This window comes from Pecten maximus, chromosome 11 (genome assembly GCF_902652985.1).
Source record: "Pecten maximus chromosome 11, xPecMax1.1, whole genome shotgun sequence".
In the NCBI taxonomy this organism is placed as follows: domain Eukaryota; kingdom Metazoa; phylum Mollusca; class Bivalvia; order Pectinida; family Pectinidae; genus Pecten; species Pecten maximus.
In genome coordinates, this window is record NC_047025.1 from 39,027,322 (window position 1) to 39,048,418 (window position 21,097).

A 21,097-nucleotide genomic window follows, 5' to 3' on the forward strand; every position below is an offset into this window, starting at 1 on the left:
TATATGTCAATACACGTGATCACACGACATTTTACGTCAATACACGTGATCACACGACGTTACACGTCAATACACGTAATCACACGACGTTATACGTCAGTACACATGCTCACACGACGTTTTACGTCAATACACGTAATCACACGACGTTATACGTCAGTACACATGCTCACACGGTATTGCTCGCTGTTGTTGCAATCACTTTTCACACCCATATTTAACACAGGACGCCAACTTGCGATGCTATTTGGTAGAACACACAAGAAACAAATTCAAAGAAAAGGATTTAAAACAAAAATATCTAGAAGCAAATGTTTCGTATGTCAATGTTATCGTTACTGATTTCTAATAATTTCTCCCTTATATCAAAATCATTAATTTAATGTATTTCAAAGCTCTTAACTTCAGATAACTACAGTGCACATTTTCTGAAGTTCAAACCGAGTATACCGGCGGTAATACCGGAGTTACGGCGGGCACTGATTGGTCTAGTGCACTACTCTGTTTATAACGTATGTACTACAAACTTCACTACAAACTTCACAACCAAGTGTGGTAGGACTGTATTGTTTCCACGGATTTGTTAATACACGTTAAACATCAAACATGCTTTTATTTCATCTCCAAGGGACGCCGGTGTCTTGTGGATCATGCTTCAGACAACCAACCTACACCAGCAGTACAACAGTTCTGGAAGCACAGACTTCCCAGTCACAGGCACAGTTTGAGCACGAGGTCGGTGTCACACCTGTAAAAGTCGACATACAGGTAACACCGGAATTTGATACTCAGTCTATATTTCCGGGTGTTGGGTCGGCACAGCGCGACGACGACGAAGACGACCCTTATGGAGGGGTAATTTACAAGTATGATGACGCAGTGGTGACCGTATATGTACCTAAGAGATGGGATGGATACTCCAACGGGACCGTCATCTATACTGGTTAGTCAAAAGTTTATCTCTCGGCAGTGTAGTGAACAACAAATGGTACTTCCAGAGCGATATGGGAGATGATTAAGACTTTTAAAAGATCCATGAAGTTATAGTTTGTATATCCTGATGCAGCGCCGACTTTATGTTTACCATCAATACATTTCATATATAAATGATAAATAACTGCTTTCTTTTGCAGGTGGCAACACTTGGTCTGGTCCCACTCATATGCAAGAGAAGAGGGCAAAAGTCCGAGTTCGGGTTTGGTCCCCGAGCGATTTTCCGTGTCCCGACTTTTCCACAACCCATCCTGTACAGACCGGTCAAGGTACAATAGTGTAATTAAAATAGAAAAAAAACCTTAAAATACCTTTCGCGAGAAAATTGCTGTCGATACGATTTCCGAAATGAAATGTTCTATTATCTCATTACCTGTAATCTGCTTGGTACTTTTTCTATTCATGAAAGATCACTAAAGTTTATATATGTGTACTCCATGATGATTATATTGTGTGAAACTCCAGGGACAAGGTCATTTGTGGAGCTTGTTCACGGGCTAGGAACAGTTCCAGAGTATGTGACAGTCCAAGTCAGGCATGGAAGTTCTGGTTGGATTTCGGATGGAGTAGGTAAGTCACCTAGGTATACACCTGTATTGTCGTCATGCTTCACAGCGGCTTGTTTTACGAGGATAGACTCAAAGAAAAATCCAGTTTTGTTTTCAGTAGGCATGAGTGTCTGAGGCCTCCGGGTAGACAAAGTGCAGTGACTCAAATTGGGAGAAAAAAGTATTTACTTTCTCTGTTAAACTCGCTCAGAAGTCATAACGTCTGAGAATTAAAGGTAGCCGATATGTCATTGTAATGAACAGCAGCCCCTCGCTACATTTCGTATTACTGGCAAGACAAATACTGGAGTGGATCAATTTGAAGAAAGTAATAAACTCGTTAACGCTTCCTCGTTTTTCAATAAGATTGGGCTGTAGGACTGCCTTCTAGCTTCAGTGTTCATAATTATGGTTCATTTTCGATATTGGTGTAATGTTTATGCTTGGCTGTGAGGGAATTATCTAAAATGTACTATAAAACAGGAGAATCTTTATAACAGCTTCCATCTTTTATTCTTCTTTCCAACTAACTCCAAAACGGATTCGGAGAATCCGGATCAAGTATAAACTAATAAAACAAAATTAGAAAACATAAAAATATCCGGAATTTGAATTATCTTTCTTTAAATCATAAACCAACTTAATTAAAATAATATGATTTCTAAAGACCAGTAATGTCATGTACATAACATGCCCCCCTTCAAAAAATGAACCCTGTGAATTTATACACTGGTCATAAGAAATCACACCCTAACCTAATGACAATAAACATAGGAATTCAATCTTCAATCAAAAATTAGAAATACAGAGTACAATGCTATACAAAATGTTATCATATCACAAACATCTTGTAATATAAATCCATTCAAATGAACCAGTTCGACAATGATAAGTAGAGTATTACTTATTAGCCAATATTTGAATTATTCAAAGTTCAATATAGGAATATACTGGTGTACAGTTTTAGAAACAAGAAAATCAAATTAAATTCAAAATCCAAAAACCTATGAGTAAATGATTGTTTGTAGCTCTGTGAATATAATCAACAGAAAATGTGCTACCTAAACAAAATTAAGCATATTGCTTTGCCAAATACTAACAATACATGAGTACTTGCAACTCTGTGAATAATATCAACAGGATGTGCTACAAGATATGCAAGAAGATAAATGACAGGCAAAATCAACAAAGCAGGACTTTTACTATGACCTGAAAATGGCTTTACTAGGTCCTGACTAGAGAATCTAGTATGACTAGTATAGTAATACAAAAATCTAATTTCACTAGTGTGATAATACAAATACAAACTATGTATCACTAGTGATAATATAAATACAAACTATGTCCTGACTAGAGAATCTAGTGTGACTAGTATAGTAATACAAAAATCTAGTATCCCTAGTGTGATAATACAAATACAAACTATGTCCTGACTAGAAAATCTAGTATGACTAGTATAGTAATACAACTCAACTTTTGTGCGAGAAAATTCGACATCAAAATACTATCATAACAACCATGGCTAGTAGAAATATAATATTTTCAAAACATTCATCAATAATAAGATGAATGAAATATATGATGATAGTCAAAATACTAATTAAACATGAAATATATGATGATAGTCAAAATACTAATTCAACAGTATGGCATTATGTACTACATACAACATCATTATGTAAACATGTATTATAAAATGGAATGTATGTATCAAAAGTAACTCGTACATGTATTGTTCAGTTAAGAACGTTAATACTGATTATCCTTTAATCTATATATTTCTAAATGAGCGGCGGAGGGCGTCGCTTAAGTCCTTGCCTAGCATTGCTAGCCAAGTCACGCAAAGGAAGCCAAATTGCGTTCTGCGCTGGTTCTCCCTTCATATGTACAAGGTACTCAAAAGTTCTACCATTCTGTCTCTTAGCCAAAATTCTCTGTACCTTTCCAGAGGCACTACTGGTACACGAGACGTCGGACGGGTTGATGTGGTCCACATCACGAAATCTAACTGGTTTTCGGACAGTTCGTATTGGCCTTGGAGCAGATATAGGTCGAGTAGGAACTTCGCTGTTTTCATTCTTGTAAGTTTCCGGGGTGACGGTGGCTTGTTTAGAAGCTTCATGATTTCGATCATGTGAACTGTGGCCGGTGGGCTCAACAGATGGGTTCTGAGTAGTTGCCATGAATATATTGTCTTCAGAAGTAGATATTATTTCTGATGTTGAATCTTTCTTGCTAAACCCACAATCAATCTGCTTCTTCATTTTTCCTGTTTGACTGTCAACCGGAACAGAAATTTTGTTCTTGTCATTGTGAGTGTGGCCTCTGTCAGATTTGTCCTCTGAACCATAAAACATGGGATCCTTCCGTAAAAACGAAGGATGTCTGTTGTGACGAGTCTTTCGCCTTCTGTTACTCCGAGCATGATGTTTGTCTTCGGAATCACCGTCATATCCGTCATCCTCATCATGAGAAGGAACGTTACCAGACTTAGAGTGAACAACAGGAACCTGTAAATGAGGTTGAATAGACCGAATATTGTTCACCTCGTCAAGCGAGTGGAAATCAGATGATGCAACTCCGACGAGATCTTTAAGATGATGTCCTCCAGGTAGTTGAATATGTCCTGTGTTGTCATCTGCATACGGAAAGAAAGGATCGTCCTCAACAGGGCTTTGAATGGGATCACGTGGGTTGTGCTCAATACAGCGAGACAATGCATCTGGTACAATCATTTCAGCCGCTGGCTTATACTCTAGCTTGAAGTTGAACTGTTGGAGGATGGCGACCCATCTTTCATATATGGCTCCTCTCATCTGTTTCTGAAACAGAGGCCGCAAAGCCTGATGGTCACATTCAACAAAGAAGTGACGACCTTGGACATAGGACTTGCAATCTAATACTGCCGTAACCATTCCTAAAAGTTCTAGCTTTGTAGGACCGTACGAACGCTGATATCGACTCAGTGATTTGGAACCAAAACGTACAACACGTTGTACGACATCCGATTTATTTCCGGACTCACAGGGATAACACTGGTACAACATGTATCCAATGCCATGTGAAGATGTATCAACTGCCAGATGGAAAGGGATATCATAGTTTGGAAAGGCGAGTACTTCAGAATGTACTAGTAAGTCCTTCAACCGTTGCAATGCCTCTTCTTGTAATGCTGTCCACCGGAAAGAGATCCCCTTTCTGGTCAGGCGAAGTAAAGGTTCAGCAACAGAACTATATTGTGGAATGAATTTCCGAAACCAATTGAACATGCCTAGAAGTCTACGCAACCCTTTGAGGTCCGTCGGTGTAGGGAGATCTCTGATTGCTTGAACTCTTTCTGGAGGTGGTGAAATCCCGTCCTTGGAAAGGTGGTGACCTAGAAACACACAAGACTCTTCTGCAAAGGAACATTTCCTTGGTCCTAATTTGAGTCCTGAAGACTGTAGTCTCTGAAATACCTCTGATATGTCCTTCAAATGTTGATCAAAGGTTGCAGATGTTATCAAAATGTCATCAAGATAACATAAACATGACTTAAATGTTAATCCCCTCAGTACTTTATCCATGAGTAATTGAAATGTACTCGGTGCTGAACTGAGACCCATGGGAAGGCGATGAAACTTGAAGGTTCCAAAACATGTATTGAAAGCTGTATATTTAGAACTGTCAACGTCGATAGGCATTTGAAAAAATCCTGAACTCAAATCTATTGAAGTAAAGTATCGAGGAGTTTGATTTGAGAACGACTCGGTTAGTTCTTGTAGATTCGGAATCTCGTATTGAAATGGCTGCGTTTGAGAATTTAAATATCGAAAGTCAACACAAAACCTGAATTGAGATAAACTAGACTGTCTTGTGATTGGCTGTTTTGGCTGACTTGTCTGTGCTCTCTTAGTGACCAACACAACAGGACTTGTGATGATAATTTCTTCAGCCTCGCTGACTGGTACAATGATCCCTTGTTCAAGGAGTTCATCCAACTGATGACGAAGAACTTCTCGCTTATCAGGAGGTAACCGATATGGTCTTTGGTGTTTAGGTTTTACATCCGGTTTCAAAAGAATCTTGTGTTGAACAACCTTGGTGAAACCTAATCCAGGATTGTCTGAAGTCACAAACAAATCCTTGTGGTTTGATAGCAATGTTCTCATCTGTTCCTTTTGTATTGATGACAGATGGTCTGAAAGATTAAAATTTTCTTGAAATCTGGCCTCGGAATAATTACATTGAGTATCTGTATCAGTCGATGATGTTGAAAGTTGAATGTTTTGCACAACTTTGTCATCGACATCGGAAACTTCATCCTCAGAAGAAACGTGGTCAAAATGTGCGATTGGCTTGCCCTTAAAAATAGTGATAGGCGATGATGTTGGGTTCAAAAGCTTTACTGGAACAGTGTTCTGTTGTGAAACTGTAACAAGGGTCTTGGCTACAAGAAGGTGATTGTGAGCACTGTATGAGCTACTAGTACACATTCCTTGACACCCATATAAGGCTTGGACTGGTAACTGTCCCCATATTACTACTTCAGAATTTGGCTGGATGATGGTGCGCTCCATGCATCTCACACGTGTTGATGGAAAGCTATATGAATTGTCCGCAAAGTTGAGAATAACACCTTTTTCTCTTAAATAGCAAGATCCCAGAATCAACGGATGTGAAGTATGTGGCAAGATATGAGCAAGCACATTATGTACCTTGTTTTGTACTTGTATCTTGAGGATTACAGTACCGAAGATTGACACTGACTGGTTGTTTGCCAAAATAATTTTGTCATCAGGTGTTGGTTGAAAATTAAATTTAGCATGATTTGGAAGAGCCTCAAAGAGTTTGTTGCTTACAACGTTGATTGAACTCCCTGAGTCGATGAGCGCTGCTAATTTCAAAGTATGTACTGTAACAGGCATGTATATAAAGTTACTATTTTTCTTCTCAGACCCCAAACCATTTACATAGCTGTTCCCGGCGGGCTGGGGTGTGTTCCCGTCAGGTCTTGCAGGTTTCCCTGTCCCCGTGTAACAAACATAAGGCAGGCAAGTGCTCTGTGTCCATACTGAAAGCAAAGCTGGCACTGAAGAGAAGGTGTTGATTCCCCTACTCCATTCCAGTAACACGTCCGTTTAGTGTGACCTTCACCAAAACAAGCAAAACACTCAACTCTTCTCTGGTGTGTTAGATGTTGACCCTGGTGTGCTTGATGTTGACCCGGATGTGCTTGATGTTGACCCTGATGTGATTGATGTTGACCCCGATGTACTTGATGTTGACCCTGATGTGCATAATGTTGACCCTGATGTGCTTGACTCTGGTGTGGTGCTTGATTTTGCCAGGGTTGTTGCTGAAAGGATGTTTTGTGCTGCGACTGTCTGGGCCTGTATGATGTTGTTCCTGTACCTTTGGCTTGGCCAACAGCAAAGTCTTTGACCAAGTCTGTTAATGCTTGTACCTGGGTTTTGAGATCATTGATGTCATCATCCCTGGGTTTGACCGCAGCACATATTTTTTCGGTGGGTGATGAAGGGACATCATGTTTCCTGTACCCACAGGTTTCACCCATCTTCGCCGATGACAGGGCTGCATCAATGTTGCGTGGACATCCTGCACGAACAAAGAAGGCAAGCTCATGGGGCAAGCCACTTATAAATTTGGAGAGCACTTCAAAATCGGGTTTTCCAATCAAGTTACCTTTTTCAAGGACTTGACAGTAAAAGTCCTCCAAAGGCTGGCCAGAAATAAGAGACAGTCCCTGAAAGTTGGTGCTCTCCACCATCATGCGTGGGCTCTGCCAATCTAGTGTCAGGAATCTCTCTTTGAACGCACCCAAAAGAATGTCCCATGATTGTTTGTGGGCACTGTCTAATGTATTAAACCAGGTCAAGGCAGGTCCCTGCAGATGTAGGTGAAATGCTGCTATTTTCCTTGATGTATTTACAGAGTCCACATTGATTAAAGTTGCATATGAATTAAATTCATTTATAAATTTATCTCCATTTTCATGTGGGTACCCCGAAAATTTTTGACAACTAATTGATTTAGCCATTTCACAAATGTCCACAGGCAAATTAACTTCTAAATGTTCTGAAGGTATGGTCTTAATTGATGTCTCTACTGAATTTGTTATTGATGAAGTGTCGGTGGTGACAGTCTCAGTGGTAAAATGATCACCTGACCTAACATTCAATGAATCTATAGAAAACTCTAGAGTAGAATCTGTACATGACTCTAAATCATGCTGTAGTGAATCTAGAGAAAATTCTGGAAGGCTTGGAAAAGTAATATCATATTCCAAGTTTAAAAGTGGTATTGGAGTACTTTCATGTATAGTTGGTTGGCGTTGATTATAACAGGGTGTAACAAAATTTGTGTTCAGTTCCAAAAAGCTATCCGAAAGAATTTGTAAAGATGTTTCATCAGGGTCCGCAGCCACTGTCACTGGTGTTACATTCATAGCATGATATAGTGCACTTTGTCGGCCTGTGGGCTTTCGACAGACTATAACAATAATGTTATGGCAATACCCAGCATGACAATGTCGGCCGGTGGGCTTTCGACACAAAATAATCACAATATATCAGTCGGCCGGTGGGCTTTCGACACAAAATAAACACAATCTATAAGTCGGCCGGTGGGCTTTCGACATATGTCCACAAGCAAATTAACAATATATTGAACAAATTCAATAATGTCAATAAATGAATAATTAGTACAAGAATGTCGGCCGGTGGGCTTTCGACAATATATATATGAAAATTACTAGTCAGCTGTTAATTAAGTAAACACAACACAAAATGTTAATTTATTGAACTAGCCCCTGACACACATGGACTATTTTCTCCTGCCATACTGTTAACAGGCTGCGTCGTGGGTGTAGGCCATCATACAGTTTAAAGTAAGAAAATTGTGAAATCCTCCCACGTGATCTATGGATGCGAAGATCTGTATGGAGGGCCAAGTGTGATCTTGTGTGTGTGTTATTAAAATTACAAATGAAAGTGTTCAATTTCATGACAAAGTCCTCAAATTGCTTTTGATATCTTACACATACTGCTGATGGAGTCAAACATGATTTATGAGGGTACTTTCTGATCGAGTTTTGGAGATCTTTTGGAGGAATGGTGCCAAATAATACGCGAGCAGTAGGATTACGATTTAGAATTTCACGTTCAATGTCCAAAATTGTCAAAATGATGTTGTTGTATTTAGTATTTTTGTTGTTGTCTGAATAATCCGCAATATTGTCCGGAATATCGTTAATACCAGCACATATAACATATAGTTCATATCCAGAGTGGTCAAAATCCCGTAAAAATCGTGCGTGGTCCCCAAGCGTCGAACCCCGGGAAACTTTTAGAGTCAACTCGCCCAAACGAGCACCGGCAAATCTCGAGTCGGTGAAAACGATACACTTGTCCATAACCTACATTTACCTTACATATTCGCTTAAGATGACCTGAGGATTCTCCACCATGTAATGTTTATGCTTGGCTGTGAGGGAATTATCTAAAATGTACTATAAAACAGGAGAATCTTTATAACAGCTTCCATCTTTTATTCTTCTTTCCAACTAACTCCAAAACGGATTCGGAGAATCCGGATCAAGTATAAACTAATAAAACAAAATTAGAAAACATAAAAATATCCGGAATTTGAATTATCTTTCTTTAAATCATAAACCAACTTAATTAAAATAATATGATTTCTAAAGACCAGTAATGTCATGTACATAACATTGGTATCAATCGGAACTCCATGGATGTGATAGGTTTATGAATATGTAAAGAGTTCAAATATTATGTTCGCCGAAAAAGATTTGCTCCTTAACTGCGCAGTTGGTGTAGTTGGAATCGTATTAATAAAACTCAAAAAGAAAATCAAACATTAAGATTTGTATATGAGAGAAGTGAATCCCTGTCAGTATAAGCACTGAAAAAATAAAGAAAAAAAAATGTTTTGAGAAATAGTTCCTTAGTTACAAAATGGAAGCTTCATTATCACGTTCGAGGTCATTTGGTAATAAAATTCAAAAAGAAAATTAAACATTAAGATTTTTTTTATGAAAGAAGCCCATCAGTATTAGCACTGACTATAGAAAAAAATAACATGTTTTGAAAAAATAGTTCCCTTGTTATAAAATGGAAGCTTCCTCATTACGTCCGAGGTCATTTGGCGTGAGTCACATTCGAGGGGTTCCGAGTGATACAGTTATAGCTAAGCTTTATGTCGACGTTTATTCCCATTCGCCCTGCCTTGATACTATATAACTTTGCGAAACAAAATAGAAAGTTACCAGATCATAATTCCCGTTAGTGTAGTGATATGACGTCGTTTTTCTGACGTAACCATATTAAGTGTATGTTTGACGTCAACAGTATAGGTCCCATTGACAGTGTGAAATTTGACTTTCGAATGCCATAACTTTTATAGATTGAACAGAAGAGAAACTGAATTTAAAAATGGAAATATAAATGCATTTCAATATTAAAACATATTATGTGTTATATTCCATACAGGTTATGTGATGACGTCAGCAATGACATCCATTAATACCTCATGGGGCGGTGTTTTATATGCATACAATGAGAGTCATGTCCGGGTCTGGATACCAAGTGCTTATTCTGGTACGAAGTAAAGGTGTTTATGTAATATGTAGGTAATACCAGATGTTACACATTCTAACGCTGTGTCTAACCTAGCTCCAGTATTCAGCTAAAGACTTGCAAGCTCAAATTAACCTTGGTAAAATGTTGTTGATGATGTAAATTCTATTTTTGATGCTGCATTTCCTGGTCAATGGCGTTAATGTGATTTTCTGTCGGTTATAAGGAAGTCTGTATAGCTCCGCTGACGGTTGGGGTCGAAAATATAACGAAATCCAGAATTCCGGGACCCTTTTCGTGAAGGTGTGGAAGTACTTCAATGGTGATGATTTTTTCAGCAAAACTAAAGTCATCGGAAGTAAGGCAACATCTGTCGTGAAAGAGATGACCTTCACGTCGCCGACATTTAATACAGATCAAGGTCTACTTTCCGTTATGGTATGTTACGTTTAATCATTCCTTAAAAACGACAATAATATTTGTTCTGAACATTGCTTAATGCAATCTGCTATCTTATGTTTAAAGATGTGGACGATAATTTAATGCATATTCCACCAAACAACCGGATCAAAACGCTATGCAAGCTAGTTTTGTGTGCACATACAGTCTGGGTTTGTATCAGTGAACGTAACAATGTTTTATTTGCAGGTTAAGTCCACGGAGGGACCAAATGCTAACTTCTACTTTCCCGCCACCGGAGCTGTACAGAACGCTCAGGCAACTGGATCTTACGGAGGTCTTGTTTATTCCTACTCCACTTCCGGTATAAAGTTGTGGCAGCCACCACGGAACCACGGGTACCTGATATATGTTAACGACAAATGGGGAGGAGGTGCCTTCAAACAGAGTTCAAACTCAGCATTGCTGGTGGTTCTGGCATGGAATGCTTATAGCATATGTAAGTTATCGCAATACATGTTCAAAAACATATCATGTAGCAATTTACTGAACTAATCATCATTTGAAACTCAGATCGATAGATACAGCCCATAAACAACATGATTACATACGTACACATTTAACAAAAGGTTGTTCTGGCATAGTTAACATGGACAATTAAATGTGTGTATAATATATAGTTTGTATCTGAGACCCCTTAATTAGACGATTGGTTGAATTTTTTAAGGACCTAAGATCACAAATTGACGTGTAATAGTTAATGGTTAGCTAGAGATGTATCTATCATGAGACCAAGTATACTATGCTATAGTTATAAATGGATATTAAGTAGCAGTACTAGGAGTGACACCGTTATTTGGATAATTTCAATATTTTGTGTCTTGTATAAATCTTAAAAAAATATATATGTAAACCCACTTTTAACACTAGTCCTACAACTACTGTATGATGTAGTTTGCTGTATGTCAAGGTCCAACAACTGTTGCTACATCGTCAACCATGGTGCCTCCTTCTACATCTACTGTGAAAACATCAGCGCCTGCGAAAATCATGGCGGCGACGTCTGGTAAACAACCGACAGCCTCTCTTATCGGACAGTCTTCAATACTAAATACTTCCTCTCTTGTTGGACAGACCTCTAAATCAAACTCTAACCCTCCTTTAGCCGGAGCTACAACGTCGACTTTAGTAAATGTGAAGGGAGGTAATTCCATCAAGAACTCTATTTCATCCCAACCCGACACGTTCCAGGGACGTAAGTCACCATATTCCTAATGCATTTACTTTCGGCCGTATGGTCGACAGGTTTTGTATTTTCGGTTTTGCATTCATTTGCGTACAAAAAAAAACGAGTCTGATATGTTGTTCCCCATTCATCACGTATATTTTTCTCGGTTCCTTTCTTTACCGTTTACGCTTTTTATACCCATGTCAAATTTGACGGGAGTTTGATGCAATCGCGTTGTTCGACAGGCCGTTCAGCGTAAAGTGTGTTTTTGTCCCGAAATCGTCCACATTTTTTGACCTATCTCTTTGAAATTTAGTTTATGTTACAGTCATGATATTTTGAAACCTGGAGTGCTAAATAGTCGGAATATAAAGTTTGCTGTCTATTTTACGTACACAAGGATGGCTATATACATTTATATAAAGTTTTCCAGCCCTGAGAGGTAAACTTGGAGGGCTATATGATCTTAATATAAAGTTTTGTTTCCCTAAGAGGTAAACATGAGGGTTATATGATATTAATAAGCATTTTTGTGTCCATGAGAGGTAAACTCGGAGGGCTATAGAATCGTAATATAAAGTTTTGTATCCCTGTGAAGTTAACCTTTAGGGCTATAAGATTTTGTATCCACGGAAGGCATTTTGCTTCGACTGTTTTTTCGGAAGTTTTTTTTATATCTATTTCTCGAATTGTTGCCAGAAATATTTTGTCTTTCTGATTTTCTAAACACTTAGTAGATCTATGTTCTATACCCACGCTATACAGTTGTTTGTGATTAGTTGGAGTCTTAACTTCTGGTTTCTGGTACTCTTTAAACTGTAAGAAACACATTTATATTGTAGTGGAATTTGAAAGTTAATGCATGCCACTTAACCATAAAGGGATGCACATTGTATTCCGATGCAAGAGAGTATATATGACTACTTGTTATGACATTCGATGGGCGTATAATGTTCCGCCCGCGGTACTCTTGATTCTGTTATTGTTTACATTTCTGGAGATGTAAACGTCTCATGAGATGCTGCCAAAAGAGTGTCACAAATTCTCTTTTCCTTGTACATGAATGTATAAGTACTATGAATAGTAATGACACAAGATGACCTGGTAAGTTCTGTGTTTACAGTCTCAGTAGATCTGCCGTGGTGGGCCGTGGGTGTAGCAGGCTGTGTGACGTTACTTCTGGTGGCCGGCACTATCAGTGGAATAGTACTATGTATACTAAGGGTCAAGGGCAATGGAAAAGTTGAGGCCAAGGACAAAGATCATCGTGTCCGTGCCAAGGGCAAGGACAGAGTGGGGGTTAAGGTAAGTACTGGTTTACACTACTTCAGCAGTTTATCATAGATAAATCTGGATCGGATATATCGTGTTTACAGACCAGTCGTTATAACGATTATTACGTCCATTGACAGTCAATGTCAGTGCATACATTACTTATTGTAACATAGATGACAATGTTTTTTTGTGATGTTAATGCAACTACGTGGGGCATTGTGTTCGTTTTCATTATTTAATTCTTTCTTTGAATTGTTCATCTAAGTAAAACGAGTCTTTACAAATGACATGTATCATGTCAGGAAATATTATGAATTTGATACCATCCCTATTCCAGAGCCACAAGAAACAAGCATGGGAGTTCTAAACGTCAGGAATGAACAACAGAACTGTTAACTAAACAGATGGAACCTCCAATGTAAAGTACGCATGCTTCACATCCCTCAATGAAGACTTCCGTCTTCACAGACTATTTCCACTCGCCTACCGAAAATTACCCTGGTCGGGTAAACCATAAATGACTGCAGTAATAAAAAAAAATGTATCAGTAATATTTACGATCGTGTGCTTAAATCAGTAAGATATTATGTTATTTCTTTTTAGTTCACAGAAAAATTCTTTTTACGTATTCTTTACGCTATTTAGAAATAAAACCGATTTTAAAATGCTCAGAAAAATAAAGTTTCTTTCTTTATTTCTTTCACAAAAGGTAATACATTGATAATTGCATGTTTTTTGAGAGAAATGTTAAATACATATATTGATTGTATCAATGTCACCAGCGATGTTACACATGAAATGCTTATTCTGCATCGAATCCCAAACAAATGTTTTCAACTTTTTGCTGAGCTCGTAAAAAAGATGACTTCACTGGTGTCGGGCAGAGAACATCTTCAGCGACGGATGTCAGCCTTGGTATCAATGTTGCTGATATGCACAAGATTATATGTCTTTTTCATGTCCATGTTACGACAACGGTCTCCATTGACTTGAATTTCTATTTCCCAGGATCTGCTGAATTGACAACATCAAGGTTCAGTGTAAATGTTTTGTATGGGGTTCCAAAAGAAGTTCGATTTACTTTCGCATGACTCACAATCTAATGTTCCCCCCGTCACTGATCGCAGTTATAAGGGCCGACCACGGCCAAACCACATTCAAGGCATGTTTTTGGACGGTTTGATAGGGATAGAACTATAAGTTTGTGTTCGATTTCATTTTTAAACTTTTGTGAATATTAAGATCTTTTTAACACATATATATATATCAATCGGCAAAACTAACATCGATATGGAGATAAAACTTACATTTAAGCAATGAACTGTTACCAAATGGTAGTATACAGTCGATATGAATACAATTTGGGTGACAGATTAATAGAATGTCGCCGACATGAAATATTTATCTGTCACCCATATTCTGTTCATATCGACTGTATACTACCATTTGGTAACAGTTCAATGCTTATATTTACATTCATAAAGATTTTCTATTTACTGTAGGTTATGACGCGTTTAAATTTGCCGCTTACCCTATCACTGACGTCATCAAGTTCAAATACCGGAACAGCCGAAATTTCCAGAAGGAATAATATAGTCCCTGATGACGTTATTAATAGCAAGCACATAAGATCTTTTTTGTCCAAATTTGGCTTTGATTTTTATTTCATATACCTTTGTAGGTATTGTCAAATTGTTCACAATTGCATTATTTCTGATTGTTCAAAATCGAAACCGTTTTTTTTCTGCGCAATGGTATACAGTTAACATTTAGAAGTGATGCGGCGTTGAACGGGCATTGTCCAGGAGAGACTCGATTCCTCGGAAACACTTATGTTTCTATCGATTGGATTTACGTTATTGTAAGAAGAATATCAGCTCTTAAATTCTAAATGAAAGTCGTCTTGACAGTAGGGGAAAACGATTCCAAGGATATTTCGTTCGAAACAGATTCCAGTCTAACCGTTCAACTCTGTGTCACTAACTTAGCAGACGATTTTCAACTTTACAGGGGCTCGATTTTGTAAGGTAGGCCTTTGACATCAGTGAATAACCACAAAACTCCAGTAGGCCTACACAACCACAACCGGAAATCATGTCGATACTCCCGATATTTATACAAGATTTTTTTTTATAAATACTTTACTTTTATTGTTGTGGTGTCTTGCATTTCTGAAAATTTGGAACGAGCCCCTGTGAGTGTGACGACATTGACAATTTGATCATATTTCGTATAGATCAAGAATGGCACTTATATTAATTTCGTGTTGACTACATTTTTCCAATTATAAATAATACTCTCATAACTTGTGACGTTGCTACATTTTTCGTTGTGGCTTCTGTAAATAAATGCTAGCATTCCAAAGCTCTCGAGACCGAAAGTAACTGGCGGCCATTGTTTAACCTGGAGCTGTATACCTACACTGACCGAATCACTGTAAATTGTAGTACATGTATACAGTCTCATGAATACAATTTGGTTTACTAACGACATATAGACAAATGCAACACAGAATGTAAATATAAGATAATCAATGTATCGACTGATAAAATATTTTACAGATATGTTTGATCAACGATATTTTTTATAACTGGAATAATTTTATTTTAAGTTTACCAGCTTACTCTTCAGCCGACGTAACACTAGCACACCCTAGCTGACGTTTCGGTTATTCTCTAAATACAACAAACCCTGGATTTTACGAACCCGTTTCATCCAAAAATTTGCTTTTTTTAATGCAAGGCCATTTCCGTTTTTTAAGAATATGCTTGATACGAAATTATCTATCACGTAAATGTGCTTATAACGAACGTATTTCATTGTCCAACGAGTGTTTTCCCACCCACCGGATGTTACGTATTCAGCACCCATCGGCAGTGTTAGAAAATCAATACTGAGAAAGTAAGAGGCCTGTGACAGGAGATTTAACATACATATGTAAGTACACACATCATAAACACATATAATTAAAAAAAACGTACGATAAGATACGGCAAGATTTAAATACTTGTTACGAAATTTCCATACAACAAAAAAGTTTCAATGGTCTATGTCACATGGTCTGGTCTATGTTACAATAAACATTACATATGAAGTACATCTCTCTGTAAACAACAATCAATACATATGTTTTGTATCCTCTACACGCCACTCCTGTTTTAGACAATAAACAATACATATGTATCTACACACCACTCCTGATTTAGACAATAAACAATACATTCCTGTTCAATAATGTTAATATAACAGAGGTACAAACTAACGACGGGACGTCATGGTTAAATGGACAGAAACATCCGGAACCCAATCCGCCGTTCTATCCATGAGGCAGAGCACTTGCATTAAACATCAGAAATTAAGTTCAACGTCCGATCCATGTGGTACAGCACTGGCAAGAAACATCTATTATCCAGTCCAGAAACCGGATCATGTGGCCCAACACTGGCAGGAAACTTCCGAAATCCGGTCCACTGTCCGATTCATGTGGCACAGCTCTGACAAGAAACATCTGGACTTCAGTTCACTGTCCGATCCATACGTCACAACACTGGCACGAAGCACTCCGTGTATTATATCATTATTGGTCTGAAGATTCTGCTTAGAAAAAGGAAATTAATACAATTCCACAGTGTCAACCCAGGTGAGGGTTGTATATAATACCTTAGTGTTGCCAATTACAGGTACTCAATACTGATAAGACAGATATATGGTAGGGATTTTACTACTGCTTTCCCCCCTGCTTCCAACCTGAAGCTAATACCTTGTGTATTGTTTAATGAATTTGATTCCTCTTCCTGATACACTGAAATTAGGACAGAGTGATTCCGGGAACAAATCACAGTAATTACACACATTCATACATTATCATCTCACAATTTCGATCCCTTTAGATTCGTTTCCGGTAGAAAAGGCTCATCACCAGGTGGTCTGACATATATATCCTGTTTCATCTTTTGTAACATGTCCCTGTCGATGCCGTTAGGTCCCAGTGCCTCTTGTGCCACCTGTTTAGCCTTCGGTATTAAGTCCGATAACTCCGCCATACTATCAACCAGAAAAAGTTCTTTGGCCTGATCGGCGGTTACACGTTTGCCGAATAGCACCGCTTCCCTTATAGTCTTCATGTCAAGAACCTTTTTACTGAAAGCGTTAAGAAAGAAATCGAGTACTAGATTTATACTGTATTTGTAATTGAATTCAAATTTAAAGATGTTGTTCACTTATGTTCCTTTCGTACGTGTCCTACAGCTGAAATGTTACTAATAAACATTGTACACAGACGTTTGGTAGTACTATACGATATTATTACGACATGCGCATGTTCGAAGATCATTTAGCGTCTCAAAAGAAAATAAATCTATCGTGACGTGTTTACCTGAGATGCTTTAGAAGCATATCTCCAAGGCGTGACTTCAGATGAGTTTCGTTCCATGAAATCCAGCCCCTATACGTTCGCATTACTCTGTAGTCATGTGACATAGCCAGGAAAGCCCCTCCGCCAAAGGCATGACCTGTAACCGAATCCTGGTAAAACTGGTCACATGACAATGGTTTGTGGGAATAAGGCAATGAGTTCCGGAAGGGTAAGAGAACAGAAAACCCTCAAACACGGTGTAAGAATGAGTTCCTTAACCCTAATTGAATAATACTGAGAGATGTACTAAGGCATGCCCATAAAGACTTGGCATAGAGACATATGATATGTAAACATATATTTAATACGTTTTACCAGTAAAATATGGAAATATAACAATACATTTTTACAGCAAAGTTGCATGCGAGTAAGTCTTACATGAGTATGATAATTACATGCAGGTAGCTGTTTTAAACAGAACTGTGGGTACTGAAATGTTACAAGCATGATATTCAATGGTGCATATATTAGCCATACTTATTGGATGCCTCATTCATGGAGGCCCTTAAAATCCCCTATTCGCTGGTTATAACCCCTGCGATTGATAAGGATATATTCATCATAATGTGTACCGTTGATCGCCGCAACCGTTGGGAGAGGGAAATGCATGAACCTCCACAATGAATTGTCGACCGCTTTTTGTAATTTGTCGACCGTTTCGCTGTCCACAGTCTTCATCCATTCCAAATCGTAGCCATTACAGTAGAACTTGCCTTCCCCCGTTGTTATCATCGCCCTGCATTCTGTATTTCTGTTTCAGCGAAAGTAATACAAACATTCAGTTACCTCTGACAATCAGTAACATTCACACAATACCATGAATGTTTCCTTGGTTGTTTTCACTACAATGTGTAATTCTAGATTCCTCAACGGCTTGCCATAGAAATACTTTAAGATTGCAATACCGTATCAATAGAAGCCCTCGTCACATTTACGTTAGCAACATGACATGTGACATATGATTGGTACTCTATAGTGGTATACATTATACAGGGGTGACTTTTGGGGGTTATTTGATGATAGCCATCTAGTGTATTTTTCCTGAAGTGTCCATTACTATACCATGAAGTACTATATATAGTATTTAGGAAATCATCATACATTATTACCAAACCTGTAACATTATCTTACAATTATCACTGCTAGACATGATTTAAAAATTGATTTTGTTGACAGATATGTGTATATAAATACGTAAAACATTTTCGAAACCTCCTACACGTCTTCTCTGTATTTTTACACATCGCCTCCATGTTGTTGTCCTAGTTAATTACAAAATGGTACATATCCATATACTAGAATGAGAGTAGAAAAAGGAAGAAACAATAGTATCAATTGAACCGATAAATGCTTCCCAGGTCAACGTTTTTGGAAGCTGTTTATGTATTTTGTATTTGGTCATATTAATGACATATTGTATTTGAATGAATACAGAATAATGTTTTAACATGCTACATTTATGTATTTGTGTCTGGCACATACTTATGTTTGAGTTATAATACGAGGGATGATTTATATGTTGTAAGCCTCGTATTGATGGAGGTGCTCAATAATGTTCTTTTTAAGTCCTAGTCTATTCTCTGACTATATAAGGCCATGCACCCAAGGACTGGTCTCATTTGGTTAGTTTATATCGACGAGGTATCACTCTGAAGTAAGCAAGGCAAGCGGATTTTGCAAAATGGACAAAATTCGGTGATAGAGCAGTGATTCACTATTTGCTTGAAAAAGTTTAACACCTACGGATATCCATAATGATATGGTAGCAACACTAGGGAAACATACCCCTTCATATGCTACAGTGAAAAGGGTGGGTGGCGGAATTTTAAGCGCGGCCGACAGAGGATGACCCCGTCCTGAAAGGCCTGTCAATGTTGCAACACCAGAAATGGTAAAAAAAGTTCATGATATTGTTATGACTGACAGACGAGTAACAGAAAGATATATGGCCAGTAGAGTTGGCATTTCACAGGAAAAGGCACATTCCATTCTGACCGAGGATCTTGCAATCAGAAAGCTTTCGGCCCGATGGGTACCAGGACTTCTGACAGTTGATCGGAAGCGAACCAGGCGCACATTAGCGAGTGCTAATCTTAACCTTTTTGAAGAAGATCCTGCCAACTTTCTTCAGAGACTATGGATAAAACATGGGTCCATCATTTTACCCCAGAGGCCAAGCAACAATCGAAACAACGGAAGCACCCTGTCTCTCCCCGCCAAAGAAGACAAAGACTGTTCCATCAGCTGGGAAGGTTATGGCCTCGGTTTCAGGGATGGTATTCTGCTGATAGATTATCTACAAAAGGGACAAACAATTCATGGCACATACTACGCTTCACTTCTAAGGCAGTTACAGGAACATATTAAACTTCAGAGTCACGGAAAGCTCACTCAAGGTGTGTTATTCCATCAGGACAATGCTCCTGCTCACATGTCTGTCATTGCCATGGCTGCCACTCACAAATGTGGCTTCAAATTGATTGAGCATTAGTCTCATTTATCTGATCTTGCTCCATCATAATTTGATCTATTTCCAAAGCTGACAACAGCCATTTCAGGCACCCAAATTCATTTTGACGATGACGTCACACATGCAGTGGATGATTGTCTGAATAGCCAAGAAAAAACTTCTATAAAAGTGGCATTGAGACCCTTAAACACCGATTGCTTATGTTGAAAAATAATGCAATATGTCCGGCAAAATTCAAATCCTTCAATAAGAGGCGTACAACATATCAATCAGTCCGATACTTAATACCGATACTTAATATATACATTATAACAAAAGACAATAACTCTAAGAAGAAGGGATATGACCCCGACTTTGAAACGCTGCACGTACTCCTAGTATTACCAATGTATGAACAACTTTTAATATCCTAGTTTGATTACCAGTACAGTTATACAAATACACTACCCATCGCCTTTGTGTAACTGTGAGCAAATCTATGCTCCGATATATATGTGGTACTTTGATATAATTGCCTAATATAAGTTCTCCAGAGAAAACGTTAAAATATTAAAATAAAATATGACAATAAGTCATGTTCGTCTCTAAATCTTTGCATCGTACTGGTAGACACGTGTCCTTATGTTGTTAACACACGTGTGCGTTTCACCTGTTATATGGACTAACCTCTCTACCTCATTTAGTGCCTGGTTGAGGCTGTCGAGAAAGACGAGATTTAAACGATTTTCTCCATTCCTCATTCGCACGATGGCGAATCCATCCTCGGTAAAATCTACAGTGACAAGTCGTTTCTCCATCGGAGTCAATCTGAAAGTAAATAACGCTTGGAACGGAAGAGGGCCTTGGATATCGGAGAGTAACCATTTTCACATTTGCACATCAGTAACTGAATATGATAAGTCACATATAGGTTTCCTCAACTTAACCCCTAAATCATATCTTTTTACGCATTATCACCTTGGTGTTGGGGAAATCTTCACATCGCCATTATTACTGGAGCTATTGATATACCGATTATACCTAGTAAATCGGGAGAAACTATCCAATAAATTTTGATTGGATGCATAATTTATACAATTAAAGCCATCAAAACACAAAATACACAATTTTTTCATTTATCATTTTATCGGTAAATTCACTATTTTTGACTTTGACAGACATCAAGTTTATGCC

At 38.2% G+C, this 21,097-nt stretch overlaps 2 protein-coding genes across 2 annotated transcripts; one reads left to right on the plus strand and one right to left on the minus strand.

Moving 5' to 3' along the window:
* Nucleotides 1–571: 571 nt before the first annotated feature.
* On the plus strand, nucleotides 572–13,686 carry LOC117338198. The gene is made up of 9 exons (XM_033899454.1): nucleotides 572–943; nucleotides 1,134–1,262; nucleotides 1,459–1,563; nucleotides 10,052–10,159; nucleotides 10,365–10,576; nucleotides 10,787–11,036; nucleotides 11,508–11,792; nucleotides 12,889–13,070; nucleotides 13,378–13,686. Exons 1-9 carry the CDS (start codon nucleotides 607–609, stop codon nucleotides 13,405–13,407), a joined length of 1,638 nt encoding a protein of 545 aa, XP_033755345.1. The 5' UTR covers nucleotides 572–606; the 3' UTR covers nucleotides 13,408–13,686.
* A 2,626-nt stretch (nucleotides 13,687–16,312) lies between these two features.
* LOC117338594 (enoyl-CoA delta isomerase 1, peroxisomal-like) lies at nucleotides 16,313–20,721 on the minus strand. The gene is made up of 4 exons (XM_033899951.1): nucleotides 20,591–20,721; nucleotides 18,027–18,205; nucleotides 17,416–17,551; nucleotides 16,313–17,219 (listed from the first exon to the last, which is right to left on the minus strand). The coding sequence occupies exons 1-4, from the start codon at nucleotides 20,719–20,721 to the stop codon at nucleotides 16,910–16,912; spliced, it is 756 nt and encodes a 251-aa protein (XP_033755842.1). The 3' UTR covers nucleotides 16,313–16,909.
* Between the last annotated feature and the right edge of the window lie 376 nt (nucleotides 20,722–21,097).